The sequence below is a fragment of the Schistocerca nitens genome, chromosome 8, assembly GCF_023898315.1.
Source record: "Schistocerca nitens isolate TAMUIC-IGC-003100 chromosome 8, iqSchNite1.1, whole genome shotgun sequence".
Classification (NCBI taxonomy): Eukaryota; Metazoa; Arthropoda; class Insecta; order Orthoptera; family Acrididae; genus Schistocerca; species Schistocerca nitens.
In genome coordinates this window covers 275,814,379-275,836,711 of record NC_064621.1, presented here as the reverse complement: position 1 = coordinate 275,836,711, position 22,333 = coordinate 275,814,379, and the positions used below count along the sequence as shown (strand labels likewise).

The 22,333-nt window shown below is 43.4% G+C and overlaps 1 protein-coding gene across 1 annotated transcript in view; it reads right to left on the bottom strand.

Moving 5' to 3' along the window:
• The window catches only part of LOC126199109 (furin-like protease 2), a 456,386-nt gene that overhangs the window by 35,693 nt on the left and 398,360 nt on the right, over nucleotides 1-22,333 (bottom strand). Inside the window, exons 5-13 of the mRNA XM_049935863.1 lie at nucleotides 18,473-18,645; nucleotides 12,175-12,305; nucleotides 11,593-11,738; nucleotides 11,198-11,362; nucleotides 10,875-10,992; nucleotides 7,902-8,224; nucleotides 7,375-7,605; nucleotides 6,820-7,024; nucleotides 3,200-3,387 (exon numbers count right to left, since the gene is read on the bottom strand). Coding sequence (XP_049791820.1) covers nucleotides 3,200-3,387; nucleotides 6,820-7,024; nucleotides 7,375-7,605; nucleotides 7,902-8,224; nucleotides 10,875-10,992; nucleotides 11,198-11,362; nucleotides 11,593-11,738; nucleotides 12,175-12,305; nucleotides 18,473-18,645 — 1,680 coding nt within the window. The remainder of the gene's footprint in view (nucleotides 1-3,199; nucleotides 3,388-6,819; nucleotides 7,025-7,374; nucleotides 7,606-7,901; nucleotides 8,225-10,874; nucleotides 10,993-11,197; nucleotides 11,363-11,592; nucleotides 11,739-12,174; nucleotides 12,306-18,472; nucleotides 18,646-22,333) is intronic.

The following is a 22,333-nucleotide window of genomic DNA, read 5'->3' as shown; positions in this document are numbered from 1 at the left end:
CTAATGAGTTGTTCAAAATCCATGGCTTTGTTCAAATATTTTCTGTCACAGTTAATGGTAATTTTCAAGTTTTGGCATGACTACATTGACTTATTTGTGTCACCTTACGCTGGAGTAACCTTGCATTCAACATTTGTCTATTCCCACCCACACAAAAGATCCATGAAAGAATTATCTGTTTATCATCACATCACATTCTATTTTTCTTGAATTCAATACATGTCATTAAAAGTGATAGTTAATTAATGTCTTAACACGAACTGTAATTACAGTATTAACATTAACTATGTCTCTATCTATCAGAAATGGAAGGCACACATTTCTGTTCATGGGACATCCATAATCGTTATTCACTTTCAGTGGTAATTATTTCTAAAAAGGAAAGCACTACCTGCTTTCAGGACATAGTCCCATATTCAGGTGCATCTGAAAAATTTTTAAAATGACACAGTAATCCATTATTAGTGCTTCACTGGTACATGAGAGAGGTTAGCTTCCTCTGTGGTGGATGACAGTTGACAGTTTGTGGTTTCTTAGACCTGCTGTTGGTGGGTACATTAATCTAAATTTAGACCATCAGGTGTCATGAATAGTCCACTAACTAACATTATGAGTACATGGCCATTCCCACTGACATTTCAGCTCTCACAGTTGTCTATGAGGCACTAGTGAGCCACAAACTTTACTCAGGGGGGTTACATTGTTTTCCTCACATACCTGCTGGTGCACAGTCTATATAACCCCTTTCCTGAGGATTTTCAGTGTTTGAAAGACTGCCAATCTGTCTTCCTGCAGATCCATGTGTGATGTGCCCGTAAGCCTGCACTGTTAAGTTTTGTAAGGGGGGCATTTGGGATTTTGGGTCATTAATACTTTTTATAAATTTTATCCTGTTTAATGGTGGTTTCAGTTCTAATTCGGGATATTTATACTTTCCTGTAGGTCCTTCTATGCGAGAGGCTTTCTGGCAGACCCAGGACTGAAGAGAATATTCCCTTGCACGTCATGTACTCAGGAATGCACTATTTTAACATTTAAGCTATTTTAACCTTAGTTATGTATCCTTTGTGGACTCATATTTTAATATGGGGATAGAGATTTCTCCTCCCCCCTCCCCCCCCAAAAAAAAAAAAAAATAATTTGTTGGTTTTGCTGATCCTGGATTACCTTAGCCACTTGCATCAGAATTATCATTCATTTTATAAATTTTGCAAAAGCCCCCAAAGATGGGACGTATGTCCTGAAACTGAGTATTGTTTTCCTTTTTAACAAACAAATAATTTTTATATCTGTAGTGGATTTTATCATTGATGACAAATGGAAGGAAATACGTAGTTCATATTTTGGTGGGTAAATGACATCCTACTTCCCACATCACATTCTCATCTCTTTTGTTATCTTCAGTATTATCTTCTTCCACCTCAGTCACTATTCACATATTGCCTCCTGCAGTCCAGATTCTTCCTTTTAACCCGTCTCAATCCATATGTTTCCTTTCCTGCCTGCCTATCATATTCTTGTGGTTATTCTGCCCATGTCCATCATTATCACTAAATAACACAATTTCCAAGCCAGTAGGACACATTTTCACAGAATTTAATGATCGAATATGGATTTTACTTATGAAAGAAACTACATCAGGATGTAATGCCATACCAATGAAAAGGAAATTATGAGACGAAGCAAATGCTTTGAGTGGAAAATGGTCCCCCCTCCCCGAATACACTTTTATGTACATTAGAAGTGGTGTAACGGCTTCGACTTAATTTCTTGTTGCTGAGATGTCAATGGGCATTTCAATAGCCACTGGTAAGAATATCTAGAAGCAATATCAATGATAACCATTCACTTCATGAAGATTACGGAGAGTGACTGTAACATTAGAACAGGAGTGTTTCAGGCCAAGACAACAGTCAGTGAAAGTTCACACATGAGAGCTTGAGTAGAAGTGAGGCTGGCATACAGCACTAGATGCCACCCATATATTCCCGCATTGTAAACACTGAAACAGTTATTTCTTATATTGTTAATACAAATCAATATGCTCTCCTGTGCTATATTGTGATCATGGAAATCAAGCCACATATCTTACAAGAGCATAGAAAAAAGCTTGCCTGAACTAATATGTCACAGAAATATCCTGATATAGAATGACAAAAAAAGAAACCATGTGGGATAAAGCATTTATCAAGGAAACATCCAGGCAGGTGGTGGAGGCATTCTCATTCAGGGAACATTTACATCAATGAAATGCGTCCCTGATACAATAATCACAATCCCACACCAAATAATTATATATGACCCTACTTTGCAATCATATGCACCCATTTGTTTGCCTAACGCATCTGGCAGGCAACCTACACCCTCAGTAAGAAAATGCACCAGTACCCTACTGCTCCCAAAATGTGTCAAAATGGCTTCATCAATGCTCCACAGACATGAGGTACTTTCATCATGTCCCCATACTTTGACCTTCATCTAATCAAGCAAACCTATGACACAATTGTATGATAAATGTACACCCATGGCACAACTCTAAGCAATCTCCATGAGTTGACAGTGTGTAGTGGTTGAACTACCATGGAACAGGTTGACTACTCGATGCTCTGGGTGTACAGTAAGAGTCGATGCCATGATGTTTCACCTCCCTCTTAAGTCAAAATCAGGTCCACGCAACACACCCTTACACAGCTGTTTCTTAATTCATTTGCTTATGAGTATAGTGTTTCCCTTACTTCTGAGGAAACTGAACTGCAATTCTCAAAGTGACTATGAATTTCATTTGTCCCAAATGAAAAAATCCAGAACATTAACCTACATCTATTTAATACAATTAGGAAGTCAACAAACATCAAATCTAAATTTTCTTCTGCATAGTTTCCTCACCCTAACAGTTAATACTTCATGTATTCAGCTTGAAGCACATCAAACATGCACAAGCACTCTTCAATATGGAGTAGATTTCAATGAAGACTTCACTGGTTTTACAGTCTTCCATGCTGTTTAAATGCCGAGACTCAACAACAACCAATGGAACTGGTGATGTTGCCTTAGAAATCAACTGTACATTGAAGATCTCTCTCTCTCTCTCTCTCTCTCTCTCTCTCTCTCTCTCTCTCTCTCTCTCTCTCTCTCTCTCTGGTTACAATTATGTAAAAACAGCAACATTCTATTCATATTAATTTGTCGAAAAACTCACTTTCATAATATCCCTCAGGGCACTGCTGTAGACAAATTGCAAGGTCAGTGACTCTTAAATGAGCAGGTGCACATGTAAGGCAGCTGTCTTGGCCAGCACCGGCACATGTTTCACAGGATTCATGACATGGCCAACAGATACCACCCTGACTAGGAAAACTGCGAGGTGGGCAACGACTAACACAGGTGCTGGAATAAATCATACAGTGCAATCAGAACAACAGTGTTTGGTACTAAGCACTTTAAATGTCTTAAGTTATTAAATACTAATATATTGTGAGATAATGCATTTATTCCCACACACTATTTACACAGAGGAAATGAAATTGAACATCTGCACCTTTCAGAGGAGTTACTTAATGCTAGTGGTGCAATAACTACAAAGGCCACTTCAAATACATAAAAATTCAATTCAGACACTAAGAAAGTATGTTTTGAAATTGACAGTCAACAAATTTTAAAGAAATTGTCAGATACCAAACTGGGAAACATTCTGTAATGCCACTACAGTCTGATCCTACTAGAATTTACATGTCACAGACAAGAAAAAATAAACAACAATGCATGTCAGGATGATTAGCCTGAGAGAAAAAGAGAAACAGTGAAAGGAATTGGTCTTTGCGAAGTAATGATCCTGGCAATCACCTGAGGTAATTTATGGAAAGTACAGAAAATTTAAATAACACGCATTTTTTAATGATTGGAACTATGCTTCTTCCAAATTTGAAAGAAAGGGAGATTATTGTGTAACATGCCATTTGTGATGAAGTCATTAGAGATGGAGCACAAGCTCACAGTAGAGAAGGATGGGAATAAAATAGTCTGTATCCTTTCCAAAGGAACAACCCTGACCATAGGCATACACAGAAATTTACCTGTGTGAAGGGGGATAGACTCAAAAAATTGCAAAATTATATATGAACTGGTTGATCAGTTTTAAGACATGTTATACCACTAAAACTAAATTTTATAGGTGACACAAAAATATTATTACACCCCAGAGAATTGATGGTTTTTCATAATTTTTGGAAGTGTATGATAATTCTGTAATGAAAAAAAAAGTTTGTAATCTGGATTCCACGGGAGGAGAGGGCTGGGGCAGCAATCAAATGTCCCCTCTTGCCACGTTTAAACCCACCCCGACCCTCACCATCCAGTTTCCTTGCTGACTGCAGATGCCTAAGATTCTTATAGTTGTCTCAAGTGAGAAAGTGAGTTAGCAAAATCACAGTAAACCTAAATCTGAATGGCTGAAAAGGCACTTCAACTGCCATCCTTCACATTTAAGTGCCTGGCAGAGGGTTCATCGAACCACCTTCACAATTCTCTATTATTCCAATCTCATATAGTGTGCAGTAAGAACAAACACCTGTATCTTTCCATACGAACTCCAATTTCCCCTCCGATTTCCCTTATTTTATCATGGTGATTGTTTCTCCCTACGTAGGTCAGTGTCAACAAAATATTTTCACATTCAGAGGAGATAGATGGTGATTGGAATTTCGTGAGAAGATTCCATCACAATGAAAAATGCCTTTCTTTTAGTGATGTCCATCCCAAATCCTGTATCATTTCTGTGACACTCTCTCCCATATTTTTCGATAGTACAAAACGTGCTGCCCTACTTTGAACTTTTTCGATGTGCTCCGTCAGTCCTATCTGGTAAGGATCCCACACCATGCAGCTGAATCTAAAGGACGCCGCACAACCGCAGTGTAGGCTGTCTCCTTAGTAGATCTGTTACATTTTCTAAGTGTCCTGCCAATAAAACAAAGTCTTTGGTTAGACTTCCCCACAACATTTTCTATGTGTTGTGTCCAATTTAAGTTGTTCGTAATTGTAATACGTAGGTATTAAGCTTATAGATTAGACTGATTTATCGTGTAACCGAAGTTTAACGAGTTCCTTTTAGCACTCATGCGGATGACCTCACACTTTTCGTTATTTAGTGTCAACTACCAATTTTTGACCCATTCAGCTATCTTTTCTAAATCATTTTGCAATTTGTTTTGATCTTCTGATGACTTTATTAGTTGAATAACGGCAGCTTCATCTGCTAACAACCCAAGACGGCTGCTCAGATTGTCTCCCAAATCATTTATATAGATAAGGAACAGCAAAGGGCCTACAACACTACCTTGGAGAACGCCAGAAATCACTTCTGTTTTACTCAATGACATCCCATCAGTTACTATGAACTGTGACCTCTCTGACAGGAAATCACAAATCCAGTCACATAACTGAGACGGTATTCCACAAGCACACAATTTTACTACAAGCCGCTTGTGTGGTACAGTGTCAAAAGCCTTCCAGAAATATAGAAATACAGAATCAATCTGAAATCCTTTGTCAATAGCACTCAACACTTGATGAGAATAAAGAGCTGGTTGTGTTACACAGGACTAACGTTTTCTAAATCCATGATGACTGTGTGTCAATAGACCGTTTTCTTCGAGGCAATTCATAATGTTTGAACACAATATATGTTCCAAAGTCCTGTTGCATATCGACATTAAAGATACGGACCTGTAATTTAATAGATTACTCCTACTACCTTTGTTGAATATTGGTGTGACCTGTGCAACTTTCCAGTCTTTGGGTATGGATCTTTTGTCGAGCAAATGGTTGTATATGATTGTTAAGTATGGAGCTAATGCATCAGTATACTCCAAAAAGAACCTAACTGGTATACAGCCTGGACCAGAAGACTTGCTTTTATTAAGTGATTTTAAGTTGCTTCACTACTGTGAGGATATTTACTTCTATGTTACTCATGTTGGCAGCTATTCTTGATTCAAATTCTGGAATATTTACTTCATCATCTTTTGTGAAGGCATTTCGCAAGGCTGTGTTTAGTAACTCTGCTTTGGCAGTACCGTCTTTAATGGTATCTCCATTGCTATCACGCAGAGAAGGCATTGATTGTTTCTTGCCACTAACAAAGTTCTGTAAAAGATCGCCAATCTTGGGGATTTTGCGTCATTTAAATCTGGCATGTTTGTTTCATTGTTTCTGCAACAGTGTTCTAACCTGTTTCGCGTACCAAGGAGGATCAGCTCCGCCGGTTGTTAATTTATTTGGTAAAAATGCAAGTCAGTTGTATTATCACTACACCATCTCACTCAGTCCTAACTGTGAGTATAATGTATCACCTTGCTAGACTGATGTTTAGCTTTATATTTCCCTCCTGCCACTTCTTTCTTGTGCATCTCGCAGGTTACCCTCTCCCTCTCTGCACCTCTCCATGCCTCCGCCTCTCCCTCCCAATTTCCAATTTGTACAAAAGCTTTTTATTTTCAGTTTAACACAACAGAATCCAGAAAATGTTTCAGTGATTTGTGAACAATACTATGCTTTTATGGGTTCTGTTGTGGTGTACAGAATTCTGTCATCACTTGAAACAGATTGAATGAAGGTTGTAGTAAATTAGTATAACACACTTATCTTTTAGATAATTAGTGAAATGCTTCAAATAGTATAGTTTATAATGACCTAGATCCCTGATAGACTTATCATGCTTGCAAGAACAAACTAGTTTGTTACATTGATAGTTTCTTATATGAGAAACATAAAAAAATGAGGCAAAAAAATAAATGGAAGAAGGGGAAAACAAGGACTTACTTGTCCAGTTTATAATGTTTGCATGCAATGCATTGTGTAGGTCCCTTTCCGTAACAGCCTTGTGAGTCACACTCTGGATCACATGTATGCAACACCTTCAAACTACCTGCAATGCTGCTACTATCTTTTTCGTATGTTACTTGCACTGCGTTATCTGGAATCTCATCACCTTCAAGTGGAGCTACTGATGCTTCTGGGTTGCTTCCTGAAATAATAATAAAAATAAATATTATTGTTTAAACATAGTTCTAGAACATGAAATCGAACTTCCCTATTTAGAAGTCCATAGCTTTGATAATTATCACTTTTTGTTTTGTATGGTTGGGATTTCATGGGTTAAGTTCAGTGCAAGAAACTCAACACTCTGAAAATAGTGTATCTCTATCACCTAATTTTGTTATTTCTGGATAAATGGGTGTTACATTTTTTGACAATGAAACTTAAAGTACTGCATGTAAAGCACTGAGTGGACCAAACTCTTCTTTCAGTTTCTGAGTCTGAAGAGTCCAGTGCATTCTTAAATATATTTAAGGCCATTAGTGTACTATGTAATACCTGATACACTATAGATGTTGGGAAAATTTTGAAAGCCTGGATTGAAGCCATTGAAGTAGTCATCAGTAGGAGATCCGGTTGGTTGAGAGTCTGGGAAGATGTAGGAGTTTTGTGAAGCAGCAGCCTGAGAAACTGGAATACCAGGTGCACTACCAAGTCGTAAACTTTGTCGTAAGCGGATGGGATTTGTTGCTGTACCATAGAAAATCAACTGCCACTTCTTCAAGATGCCTGAAACAAACAAAAAATAGTAACTGTATTAGCCAATACCTGCACTTAAAAATTTATAATTATTTACTCCCACTTTCACATATCAGAATTCAACATTCACATGCTGCCACCAAATCCCTGGCACCCAAGTCTGATCTGCTGGGAAATTCATTTTTACACATGCTAGAAACAAATTTTAAAGCAGGTGACAGAGGAAATGAGTATAGCACATAAAGGACTGCAACAACATACAACTTTTTCTATCAAATTGCAAGACAAATTTGAAGCTTTAATGATCTGAATGTAAAAGGAAGTACCTGGTTGGTTGACACGCCGATTTCCACCATTAATAATTTCAAGAGTCCAGCGTCCATCTGCCTTTTCCCCCCAGAAATGGACACTAAGGAATGGCCAGTCATCAAAATTGGAACTGACAACATCTCGTGGACGTTCAAAGAGTAGTGTAGATGTAGTTCCCATTGGTGAAGTAAGAAGAATACGCAGGTTACCACGAGGGAAGAAACGGAGGGACACTTTGCACTGCACATGTTCCAGGAAACGAACCTCATTTAGTGTCTTACTGCAACCATCCACATCCATTTGCACTTGCAGGGTTGAACCTGGTGCTGGATCAATTGGCCTAAAACATGAAAATGCAACAGGCGTGTTTTTAGTATAATAAAACAAAAGCATTGAGCAAGACTAAGTAGTTTATTAAATACAAATTTCTAATATAAAAAACTTTTGCTGCATAGACTCCCAATTTAAATTATACAATTAAAACACTGTGACTCGTTTTGGTTGTGTATAAAGACCAACTTCATATCATTCAAATCATAAAAACAAGCTGACCACTTGCTCTGGTGAAAGGCAAAGGTCCTGAGTTTGAGTCTTGGCCCAATACACAGTTTTAATCTGCCAGGAAGATTCATATCAGCACACACACACACTCCACTGCATAGTGAAAATTTCATTCTGGAAACATCCCACAGGCTGTGGATAAGCTGTATCTCCAAAAAATCCTGTCTTCAAGAGTACTAGTCTAGCAGATTCACAGGAGCGCTTCTGGTAAGTATGGAAGGTGGGAGATGGGGCTCTTGGGGAAGTAAAGCTGTGAGGACAGGTCGTGAGTCATGCTTGGGTAGATAACTGGGTAGAGCACTCACCCGCAAGAGGCAAAGGTCCGAAGTTCGAGTTTCGGTCCTGCACACAGTTTTAATCTGCCAGGATGTTTCAAGTTGAATAGGCACTGAAAAACATTGTTGAGTAACAACAGTCATGCAGTGGCATGCATTCATATTATGGGCCTCAAGACTAGGACAGTGTACTGTTAAAAGCATCACTGAGAGTGAGCAAAGTTTTAAAGCATAATCTCACAAGATGGTGGTGGTTTACAACCAGGCTCACTCTAGATGATGCTTTCAACAGCTTACTGTCCTCATCTTGTTGGCCCATGATACAACTGCATGTCATTGCACGACTGTTGCTAATCGATGGCATTTTTCAATGCATAATGAACTCATTTTTATGATGTGAATATGGTGGTAGTGCACAACTGAAACTAGTTGTCATGTTTTAATTGTATAATGTAAACTGAGTTGTAGGCAGTTTTTTCATTAAAAAATTTTATTCAATTAATTACTTATGCAAATTCTTTACAGATGAATGGAGAAACTGGTAGAAGCTGACCTCTGGGAAGATCAATTTGGATTCCGTAGAAATATTGGAACTCATGAGGCAATACTGACCCTACTACTTATCTTAGAAGCTAGATTAAGAAAAGGCAAACCTTCATTTATAGCATTTGTAGACTTAGAGAAAGCTTTTGACAATGTTGACTGGAATATTCTCTTTCAAATTCTGAAGGTGGCAGTGGTAAAATACAGGGAGCGAAAGGCTATTTACAATTTATCCAGAAACTAGATGGCAGTTATAAGAGTCGAGGGGCATGAAAGGGAAGCAGTGGTTGCGAAGGGAGTGAGACAGGGTTGTAGCCTCTCCCCAATGTTATTGAATCTCTATATTGAGCAAGCAGTACAGGAAACAAAAGAAAAATTTGGAGTAGGCATTAAAATCCATGGAGAAGACATAAAAACTTTGAGATTTGCCGATGATATTGTAATTCTGTCAGAGACAGCAAAGGACTTGGAAGAGCAGTTGAACGGAATGGACAGTGTCATGAAAGGAGGGTATAAGATGAACATCAACAAAAGCAAAACGAGGATAATGGAATTGGGTGATGCTGAGGGAATTAGATTAGGAAATGAGACACTTAAAGTAGTAAAGGAGTTTTGCTATTCGGGGAGCAAAATAACTGATGATGGATGAAGTAGAGAGGATATAAAATGTAGACTGGCAATGGCAAGGAAAGCGTTTCTGAAGAAGAGAAATTTGTTAACATCGAGTATAGATTTAAGTGCAAGGAAATCGTTTCTGAAAGTATTTGTATGGAGTGTAGCCACGTATGGAAGTGAAACATGGACAGTAAATAGTTTGGACACGAAGAGAATAGAAGCTTTCGAAATGTGGTGGTACAGAAGAATGCTGAAGATTAGATGGGTTGATCACATAACTAATGAGGTATTGAATAGAATTGGGGAGAAGAGGAGCTTGTGGCAACTTGACTAGAAGAAGGGATCGGTTGGTAGGACATGTTCTGAGGCATCAAGGCATCACCAATTTAGTATTGGAGGGCAGCGTGGATGGTAAAAATCGCAGAGGGAGACCTAGAGATGAATACACTAAGCAGATTCAGAAGGATGTAGGCTGCAGTACGTACTGGGAGATGAGGCAGCTTGCACAAGATAGAGTAGCATGGAGAGCTGCACCAAACCAGTCTCAGGACGGAAGACCACAACCACAACAACAACAACAAATTACTTTAAGCTCACAATCTCCTTCGTGATAAAGTCATGTTTCACACGAAGTTTAAATACTTCGTAAAGGTCTTTTTCTTATCAAGCTGCATCATAATTTCTAGGATGCAGGTAAGTCTATATTGTAAGTAGGCACTATACCTTTTATTTTACCAAGCAGACCCATTTAACTTATGTGTAATGACCACACAAATAATACCAGGGTATACATTTTCATGGCACACTCCAGTTATTTCTCTTGATTCAGATCTGTGATATTGAATTGAGGACAGAATACTGAGATTGTGACAACCATGTATCAAACTGAGGCTATAAATTAAGACCAATGCCTTATAAAATTAGTGTTACAACACTTATCTTCCTCTAAATAAGTGGTAAGCCACTGTCTGATCACAGCAGATAATTTGCACTTACCGCTCTTCATTTATCTCATGTGATTTGCAGATGTGCTGTGGAGGAACATTAGTCCACTGCTCTGCAAAGCTAACCATGGCAGCTGCATCCATCAACCCATACCCAAACTTGTGACTCACTGGAAAACATTGAGAGATATTGAAGTTGTGTTAGCAAAAAGAAAATAAATGTCACATGTTAACAATTCATTAAATATTGAATCAATTACAAAAAAAAATTTATGGCATGAAAGAATTACCATACGTTCTTTCTAATCAGAAATAAAGTACATAATTCATCAATCTAAAAAGTTGGCCATAAAAAAGCAGCCTTGTGGTCCTAACCTTTCCGTTTCACTCCATTAATTATCCAGCCTGATTCCTTTTCTAATGGCCCTGATCGTGATGATAACACTACAAGGTACTGCATGTCTCTCCATGTAAGGTCAGGATTAGCCTCCAGTGCTAAAGCTGCAATGCCAGCTGCCAGTGGTGCAGAGGCTGATGTACCTGTGGAAATAAATTATACATGTGCCTTCATACAGCCAAAAATAAAATTCTTGCCTGTAAACCACAAGAAAACTAAATGTATTTGCTACATCAGAAATTAATACTTCATCATTACTACAAGCCATACGCCAGTCTTAACTACACCGTTTCATTAGCTTCAAAAATGAACACCATTCATCTCTTTCTTTTGATCTTCATTCCAAATATAAAAATGAACATCATATATTCACCTGTGTGTTCCACAGTGCATATGTGATCTGGCCTTAGTTTACCATCCATGTCAACAGTTGCAACACTCTTGTCATGACCAGGTGTACCAGAACTGTAGGTAGTGGCTAATGTTGATGAACACTCCTCTAAATACCATGGCTTGTACCTAAAAATGCAAAATACACTACAATGAACAAAATCATATTTTTATTTTTACAGCATTTGAACAAAATACAAATACAAAATTGAGCATTGCTAAGAACTTTGTGTTCCATAGGTGGAACTAAGGAGCAAACAGTCCACTTTAACTAGTGTAGAGCTTGATCTTGTAAATCATGAATGATTAACATGTATTTTTCTATCCCAATTATTTCGCATCTTGTTAAAGATCTGACATTGATTTACATTAACAACACATTTGTTAGAGACAAAAAAATTGTTAACAGTTTCTTGTAGCTGCTTGTAAAAAACATGCAATGAAGTTCTTGATATGAAATATGGTGATGCAATACAGTCTCATACAAACTGTAACTCATGGTGAATTTTGAAGAGTAGCAGCCTGAGAGAATAATCAGAATTATTTTTTATTCATCAGTACTCACCCTCCTTGTGTTGCGCTCGAGATGGAGAGAGTGAATATTGAGTTTGTGTAACCATCACAGTTGCAGGAATCAGTGTGTCTTCCTCCATTTCCAGAGGCCCAAACGAAAATTGAGCCTTTTCCTTTCCGTCCCTATAAACCAAATCATTTGAGAATATAAAATGATACTGTATTTGATCAACTATGGACTATTGCCAATCTCAATGGATAATTTAAAACAATGGTGGAAATTCAAGGATTGAAAAATATGTACAATAAGGGAAAGGCATCCATTGCCTACAAAGGACTGATGTGTGGTGCACAAAAACATGTAATAGAAAACAGATAATATCAGCTTTTGAGCTCTTGTCCTTTGCCTAATGAGAGCACATATATCACATTCAAAACCACGGAGGCAACAAAACACGCACACACTCGCAGTAGCAGTGAGACTGATTGTCAATATTGCTTATCAAAAGCACTTCCATGGGTAGATGGAGGTGGGGAGGGAGTCAAGAAGGATGCACGAGGCAAGGAAGTGGTAGCAGGATAGTGTGAAATGGTCTTTCACCTGATGACTCAGTGGCTGCACAACCAGACTGAATGAGTTCAGAGGGTAGAGCACATAACAGATGGAAAGAGGGAGAAGGGGACAGGATAAAATGCGAAAAAGGTGACGGTGATACCAGATGGGGGGAGAGAGAGGGGGGGGGAGAGAGAGAGGGGGGAGAGAGAGGGGGCAGAGAGAGTGAGGGGGGGATAGGGGCGGCAGAGAGAGTGAGGGGGGGGATAGGGGCGGCAGAGAGAGTGAGGGGGGGGATAGGGGCGGCAGAGAGAGTGAGGGGGGGGATAGGGGCGGCAGAGAGAGTGAGGGGGGGGATAGGGGCGGCAGAGAGAGTGAGGGGGGGGATAGGGGCGGCAGAGAGAGTGAGGGGGGGGATAGGGGCGGCAGAGAGAGTGAGGGGGGGGATAGGGGCGGCAGAGAGAGTGAGGGGGGGGATAGGGGCGGCAGAGAGAGTGAGGGGGGGGATAGGGGCGGCAGAGAGAGTGAGGGGGGGGATAGGGGCGGCAGAGAGAGTGAGGGGGGGATAGGGGCGGCAGAGAGAGTGAGGGGGGGGATAGGGGCGGCAGAGAGAGTGAGGGGGGGGATAGGGGCGGCAGAGAGAGTGAGGGGGGGGATAGGGGCGGCAGAGAGAGTGAGGGGGGGATAGGGGCGGCAGAGAGAGTGAGGGGGGGGATAGGGGCGGCAGAGAGAGTGAGGGGGGGGATAGGGGCGGCAGAGAGAGTGAGGGGGGGGGATAGGGGCGGCAGAGAGAGTGAGGGGGGGGGGATAGGGGCGGCAGAGAGAGTGAGGGGGGGATAGGGGCGGCAGAGAGAGTGAGGGGGGGGATAGGGGCGGCAGAGAGAGTGAGGGGGGGGATAGGGGCGGCAGAGAGAGTGAGGGGGGGGATAGGGGCGGCAGAGAGAGTGAGGGGGGGGATAGGGGCGGCAGAGAGAGTGAGGGGGGGGATAGGGGCGGCAGAGAGAGTGAGGGGGGGGATAGGGGCGGCAGAGAGAGTGAGGGGGGGGATAGGGGCGGCAGAGAGAGTGAGGGGGGGGATAGGGGCGGCAGAGAGAGTGAGGGGGGGGATAGGGGCGGCAGAGAGAGTGAGGGGGGGGATAGGGGCGGCAGAGAGAGTGAGGGGGGGATAGGGGCGGCAGAGAGAGTGAGGGGGGGGGATAGGGGCGGCAGGGAGAGTGAGGGGGGGATAGGGGCGGCAGGGAGAGTGAGGGGGGGGATAGGGGCGGCAGAGAGAGTGAGGGGGGGGATAGGGGCGGCAGAGAGAGTGAGGGGGGGATAGGGGCGGCAGAGAGAGTGAGGGGGGGATAGGGGCGGCAGAGAGAGTGAGGGGGGGATAGGGGCGGCAGAGAGAGTGAGGGGGGGATAGGGGCGGCAGAGAGAGTGAGGGGGGGATAGGGGCGGCAGAGAGAGTGAGGGGGGGATAGGGGCGGCAGAGAGAGTGAGGGGGGGATAGGGGCGGCAGAGAGAGTGAGGGGGGGATAGGGGCGGCAGAGAGAGTGAGGGGGGGATAGGGGCGGCAGAGAGAGTGAGGGGGGGATAGGGGCGGCAGAGAGAGTGAGGGGGGGGATAGGGGCGGCAGAGAGAGTGAGGGGGGGGATAGGGGCGGCAGAGAGAGTGGGGGGGGATAGGGGCGGCAGAGAGAGAGAGGGGGGATAGGGGCGGCAGAGAGAGGGGGGGGGGATAGGGGCGGCAGAGAGAGAGAGGGGGGATAGGGGCGGCAGAGAGAGAGAGGGGGGATAGGGGGGGCAGAGAGGGGGGATAGGGGGCAGAGAGGGGGGATAGGGGGCAGAGAGGGGGGGATAGGGGGCAGAGAGGGGGGATAGGGGGCAGAGAGGGGTGGAAAGGGGGCAGAGAGGGGTGGAAAGGGGGCAGAGAGGGGTGGAAAGGGGGCAGAGAGGGGCGGAAAGGGGGCAGAGAGGGGGGGATAGGGGGGCAGAGAGGGGGGATAGGGGGCATAGAGGGGGGATAGGGGGCATAGAGGGGGGATAGGGGGCAGAGAGGGGGGGATAGGGGGCAGAGAGGGGGGGATAGGGGGCAGAGAGGGGGGGATAGGGGGCATAGAGGGGGGATAGGGGGCATAGAGGGGGGATAGGGGGCAGAGAGGGGGGGATAGGGGGCAGAGAGGGGGGGATAGGGGGCAGAGAGGGGGGGATAGGGGGCAGAGAGGGGGGGATAGGGGGCAGAGAGGGGGGATAGGGGGCAGAGGGGGGATAGGGGGCAGAGAGGGGGGGATAGGGGGCAGAGAGGGGGGATAGGGGGCAGAGAGGGGTGGAAAGGGGGCAGAGAGGGGTGGAAAGGGGGCAGAGAGGGGCGGAAAGGGGGCAGAGAGGGGGGGATAGGGGGCAGAGAGGGGGGGATAGGGGGCAGAGAGGGGGGGATAGGGGGCAGAGAAGGGTGGAAAGGGGGCAGAGAAGGGCGGAAAGGGGGCAGAGAAGGGCGGAAAGGGGGCAGAGAGGGGGGGATAGGGGGCAGAGAGGGAGGGATAGGGGGCAGAGAGGGGGGGATAGGGGGCAGAGAGGGGGGGATAGGGGGCAGAGAGAGGGGGATAGGGGGGCGGAGAGAGGGGGGATAGGGGGGCGGGGGGTGAGAGACAGGGGATAGGGGGCGGGGGGTGAGAGACGGGGGATAGGGGGTGGGGGGTTAGAGACGGGGGGATAGGGGGGAGAGAGGGGGGGATAGGGGGCAGAGAGAGGGGGGATAGGGGGCAGAGAGAGGGGGGATAGGGGGCAGAGAGAGGGGGGATAGGGGGCAGAGAGAGGGGGGATAGGGGGCAGAGAGAGGGGGGATAGGGGGGCAGAGAGAGGGGGGATAGGGGGCAGAGAGGCGGGATAGGGGGCAGAGAAGGGTGCAAAGGGGGCAGAGAGGGGGGGATAGGGGGCAGAGAGGGAGGGATAGGGGGCAGAGAGGGGGGGATAGGGGGGCGGAGAGAGGGGGGATAGGGGGGCGGGGGGTGAGAGACGGGGGATAGGGGGGCGGGGGGTGAGAGACGGGGGATAGGGGGTGGGGGGAGAGAGACGGGGGGATAGGGGGGCGGGGGGAGAGAGAGAGACGGGGGGAGAGAGAGACGGGGGGAGAGAGAGACGGGGGGAGAGAGAGACGGGGGGAGAGAGAGACGGGGGGAGAGAGAGACGGGGGGAGAGAGAGAGACGGGGGGAGAGAGAGAGACGGGGGGAGAGAGAGAGACGGGGGGAGAGAGAGAGACGGGGGGAGAGAGAGAGACGGGGGGAGAGAGAGACGGGGGGAGAGAGAGACGGGGGGATAGGGGGGAGAGAGAGAGAGATGGGGTGAGAGGGGGGAGGGAGGAGAGAGAGAGAGAGAGAGAGAGAGAGAGAGAGAGAGAGAGAGAGAGAGAGAACAACCTGGATGGGGAAGAAGTTGTGTGGGCAGAAGATGGAAGGAAAACATTAAGGTGAGGCAGTGGAAATTAAGTTTGCATGGAATTAGTCCAAGAAGAATTGCAAGAGTATAGGTTATGATGAGACAGAATTCGTAACCTTTAGTTCTGAGTAACAATTGCTGGCAGATAGTATCCAAATGGGATGGCTAGTGAAGCAGTTGTCGTGGTGCACAGCATGTTCAGCAAGTGGACAGTCAAGTCTGCAGCTTGACAGTGTCCATTCATGCATATGGATAATCTGTTACTTGTCATGCCCACATGAAATTCTGTACATTTAGTGCAGTATAGCTGCTACATAACGTGGCTGCTTTCACATGTGGCCCTGCCTTTTGTTGTGTAGGAGATGCCTGCAACTGGATTGCGGTAGGAGCTGGTGGGTGGTTGTATGAGACAGGAGTTGCACCTGGGTCAATCACAAGGGATACAAGACAGAGCAGAATTGCGGTAGGAACAGATAAGACATTCCGTAGCTTGGGTGGGTGCCGCAACACTACTTTAGGTGATGCAGGTAGGATTTTTGGTATATCATCCCCCATTTCAAAGTACAACCAAAGATAGTCAAATCCTTGATGAAGGAGGTGGTTGAGCATTTCAAGATCAGAGTGATACTGGTTGATTACTGGAGTACTTGTGTCAGAGGAGTTAATGGCAGAGGAGATTTGTTTATGGATGAACTGTGTGAGATATTGTTTGTCAATAAATGTTCTGGTAAGGTTATAAGTGTATTTCAACACCACCTGCTTTCCACCACAAATGCAGCAGCCACAGGTGGCAATGCTGTACGGAAGTGACTTCTTGAGATTGGATGGTACTGTGGAGGTACTGATTGTGGTCGACTGGGAACACCCAGCTATGCATGCTTTCAGCTCAAAAAGACTTGTCTCACAAAAACTAACGAACTACTGATTCTGTATCAAGGAGGAACATAGCTTACAATATGATAAAAGTAGTGGTGCATATTTGAACATGCATGTTATGTTTCATTGTAAAACTTTTCATTATTAACGTAATTCTAGTCTTGAGAGCAAGAATATACTTAAGATTGACTGAAGTGTGATATTGATTGATTACAGAATACCCAGTTACAGGATACCCGAGGCAGGTGGGTCTCAAGAATCAAGATATTGATAGCAAGCGGTATTAGAAAAAAATACAATTACTCTGAAGAAGCAACTAAACATATACATGATGCTACACACATTAGAAATAGATAACTGAATACAGCATAATTTTTGTCACTGAAGATAAATAATGAATACATAGTGCCAAACAAAATTTATGCTGGGCTGGGAACTGAATCCAGGTTTCTTGGTTATCATGAATTGACATCTTAAAATGTTAGGCTACCTGTGCACCTTTCCAGTCCAAACTTTCGCTGTCATTTGTATTTCCTCCTCTCACTTCCAAATAAAAACTTGTCTGTCAACATAGCAGAATAGGACCACCAGTGAAACAGTATGGATGATGATAATTTATCTGACCACATGGCATATTATACAGACTGTGTCAAATTCACTGGTACCAAATGGGTGGAACTGATGAATATCACTGAATCAAATGCAATGGCATTATATGATGTTAATGAAGTATGCTGCTCACGGCAAGCAGGAGATTAAGATTTGAGTTCCTGTCTGGCACAAATTTTCACTGATCATGACACACACTCATACTCATTATGGTGATGAGTGTGGCTGACTCTCACTGATAAATGCAACTGTTTGCTGTGGAGTATTGAATGTCATGACTGGAGCCAACAGCAGCACAGGGTCCCCAAGAGGCCAGAATGGTTTCTTAAATGGAACTGTTTAGTGAATAATGAGCATTCCTGGACACTGTCTGATGAGGAGAAAGGAAGGAACCTGCTACCTTGCTGAGAAAATGGTGGAATGAATAACTCACAGTAGATGCTTAGTCATAACCTGAGCAAATATCGTGATGAAAAAGGAAATATCTGTGCATACCTCTTCAGCAGGGTAAGCCATGGCATAAAAGTATCACACCACATAAAAGTAAAATACATTCAGTGTTTTGCTGTGGACTCACACTTCCTTTTCACAGATAATGATGCCTGTAATCAGAAAACTGTCTACACTGGTGACAAATATGGAACATGAGGTGCTGGGAAGTGGGCACACTGCTTACAGACCTTTTTGGTGGCAGTTAATTCTTATTAACACACAGTATTGTTGGAAGTGTATCTCCATTGTTGTTATAGCTCTATAGCTGTTGTTGCATCTCTTAAGATTTCTTTTAGTATTACAAAATGAAAGTAATGAAGTTTTCTGAATGTTAATGTAGTTCCTGTACAGCTAAATAACCATGATCACAAAATCTTCAAGGTTGCATTTAGTTGTTACTCACACTGGTCACACCATAGATGAAAGCCCTCCTAGCAAGTGGTCCCGGGCCGTCCACTGTCTTGCCATCATCCTCTGGACCCCACGAGGCACTGTACACATCCACATGGTCAGGGTTCAAACCCAAAGCCCGAGCCTCCACTGCGTCATTCACCGTTCCATCCAACATACGTACACCTGCAAGCATGTACTTTCATCATTATAATATTACACCTCCTGATAAGCATGTAGATGCAAAAGCATTTTGCACAAATCGCCTGTGTCACTGGGGAACTATGAAGGGATGAACAGCAATTCATGAAAGACACTTAACTTTTACGCTAGTGGAAAAGTCCGTGATAAATTATCATAATGATTTACATACGGTAAAGCAAAAGTTGAAATATGTTTCTTAGTGCAAGTGGGAGTCTGAGCATGTTGATGATGCAGTATCATCAATGTCAGTTTCCAGGTAAATGCCTCAATTTATCCAACTTCTAGGGACTACTTAAAATGTTGATAATAAAGTTTTCTTGTTTTGTGGTGAAATACTAACTGTTTTTTTAAAAAAAGGAAGGAAATAAATCTGTTTAGTGTCATCTATTTTACAAAATTCTGTGTAGGAGTTGAGAACATTCACCACCGTCCAACTGTGAGAACTTTCAGGTTAGTATTTCTGTTATGGCTTTAACTTATAAATGAAAATATTTTTCTTTTTACTAAGGGGGAATGGTACTGGTCACACCATGACAGTAAGGAAAGAACCATGGCACCTCCCTATTTATGGAAACAGAAAATCTGTTATTTTCAGTACTCCAGTTACAACTTCAGAATATTTTCATGGTAAAGTTTGACTTTCTAATTTTTGTAATTCATGACTCAAAGTACTAAAATATACTTCAGCATATAAGGGATCAAGATTTGGTAACACACAGGATTTACATGTTTTCATGTTTCTAGTTCAACCACTATGATATTCTAGATAACACAAACAATTTGAATGATTGTAAAATCATTTTCAAAGTTACAGATTTAGGTTTAATTATTTTGTATAACTTAGATTCTACAGTTTTTATTTTAGTCATAACTTCTCATGGTCAAAAATTTCGCATATTAAAAATTTCATCTTTCAGTCACGTTTCCACCAGGAGTGTTGCCAGAACTGCACCTAGAGCCCTAAATATCTTTATTTTTTGAATATGTTTAAGAGAGACAAAAGACAAGGAAACTACCATAATCAAAGCATATAACTGGTAAAAAAAATTACAGGAGTTGTCAACCCTCTGGAAGACTGAACTAGTCACAGTAAAAAAAAAAAAAAAGAAAAAGAAGAAGGAGGAGGAAGAGAAGAAGAAGAAGAAGAAGAAGAAGAAGAAGAAGAAGGAGGAGGAGGAGGAACTATTATTTCCACTGTCCAATTCAACCACACACAAAGATGTCTTTCAAGTTGAGACTTCTCACAAAATTAATTCCAGATAACCATGTCATAATGCTGTTGTCTACTAAGAACAGTCTCTTTTCATTTGCTTTAACTTTTTAATTGTAAGCACTAGGGGAGCCACAAGGCTAATTATATCATGAAAATCTTAACACCTCTGACATGTCTACAATGACATGCATACTCATCTTTTGATACAGTGAATCTGTCTAACACTGCACCATCTCAAGTCTCAGGTACTGAAACTTCATCAATCTAAACATGTTAACATATAGCCTTCAACAATAGCCTGTAGATACTTCTATTTAACTCTTTAAGTAAGAGCCGGGAAAAATGTTGTCTTCTAGTAAGCTTTGATTCCGCCATTAGCCATGAAGCTTTTGTGTGCTAATCTCTAGTAACAACCATAAGGGTATGTTCAGTTGTTCACTCCTACCACATTCAGATAGAGCCATCTGCCAAGAAACATTATGGCCTATCAACAATGATTGAAAATTCAAAACTGGTTTAATCAACAAATAAAAATTGTGTTACCCTTGAGTGACACAAACTTTACAGTCAAACTAGAGCAACTGAAGAGAGGTCATACTGTGACTGAAAAGAGAAATTTCAGGTAGTTCATGACTTTTCTCCAAAATTTTTTTCACTGTCCACACTACAAAGTGCACACCAAAAATAAAAACCCACTCAGAAACTTTATGAAATTCTCAAGCTACAAGAATATTTCAACAGAATGAAGATTCATGCAAGCTCATTACCTAGCCAGCTTCATCCTGACCCACAACTTCTTCACTTTTGAAGGCCAGACATACCAACAATTAAAGGGAACAGCCATACTTTCTGGGACTGGACCAGACTCTGATACAGCAGAGATACGACTTCTTCAAATCCTGCCCTGAAATGAGATCCATCCTTCATGAAATCCTCCCCACTCCACCAAGAGTGTCTTTCCGCCATCCACCTAACCTTCGTAACCTGTTAGTTCATCCCTATGAAATCCCCAAACCACCTTCCCTACCCTCTGGCTCCTATCCTTGTAATCTCCCCCGGTGTAAAACCTGTCCCATGCACCCTCCCACCACCACCACCTACTCCAGTCCTGTAACCCGGAAGGTGTACACGATCAAAGGCAGAGCCACGTGTGAAAGCACCCACGTGATTTACCAACTGACCTGCCTACACTGTGATGCATTCTATGTGGGAATGACCAGCAACAAACTGTCCATTCGCCTGAATGGACACAGGCAGACAGTGTTTGTTGGTAATGAGGATCACCCTGTGGCTAAACATGCCTTGGTGCACGGCCAGCACATCTTGGCACAGTGTTACACCGTCCGGGTTATCTGGATACTTCCCACTAACACCAACCTATCCGAACTCCGGAGATGGGAACTTGCTCTTCAATATATCCTCTCTTCCCGTTACCCCACCAGGCCTCAATCTCTGCTAATTACAAGTTGCCGCCACTCATACCTGTCATTCAACAACATCTTTGCCTCTGCACTTACGCCTCGACTGACATCTCTACCCAAACTCTTTGTCTTTAAATATGTCTGCTTGTGTCTGTATATGTGTGGATGGATGTGTGTGTGTGTGCGCGCGTGTGTATACCCGTCCTTTTTTCCCCCTAAGGTACGTCTTTCCACTCCCGGGATTGGAATGACTCCTTACCCTCTCCCTTAAAACCCACATCCTTTCGTCTTTCCCGCTCCTTCCCTATTTCCTGATGAGGCAACAGTTTTTTGCGAAACCTTGAATTTTGTGTGTATGTTTGTGTTTGTTTGTGTGTCTGTCGACCTGCCAGCACTTTCATTTGGTAAGTCACATCATCTTTGTTTTTAGATATATTTATTTCTTAACATAGTCATCCTGGCGACTAACGCATTTCTGTCAACCAGGACCAGTTTGTTCATATCGTCACTGCAGAATGTTTTACTTCGTTGACGGTGAGACAGCTTCACCTCTACTTGCAATGTGTCATCAAAAATGGCTCTGAGCACTATGGGACTCAACTGCTGTGGTCATCAGTCCCCTAGAACTTAGAACTACTTAAGCCTAACTAACCTAAGGACATTACACACATCCATGCCCGAGGCAGGGTTCGAACCTGCGACCGGAGTAGTCGCTCGGCTCCAGACTGTAGCACCTAGAACCGCACGGCCACTCCGGCCAGCCATCATCAATCTGAAAGCGAAGTTGTAGAAGGTGATCTTTAAGTTCTGAAAACAGATGAAAATCAGATGGCACTCAGTCACGATTGTATGGAGGATGATCGGTGACAGTGAACCCAAGCCTTCGGTTTATTGCAGGGGTCGCAGCGCTTGTGTGGGGTCTGGCATTGCCAGACTGAAGGAGAGGATGCTCCATGCGAGACGAACTATTCGAATTTCAGGCACACTGTTCCTCACGCACCAAAATACGAGGGTTGACTAAAGTAATGCCTCCACC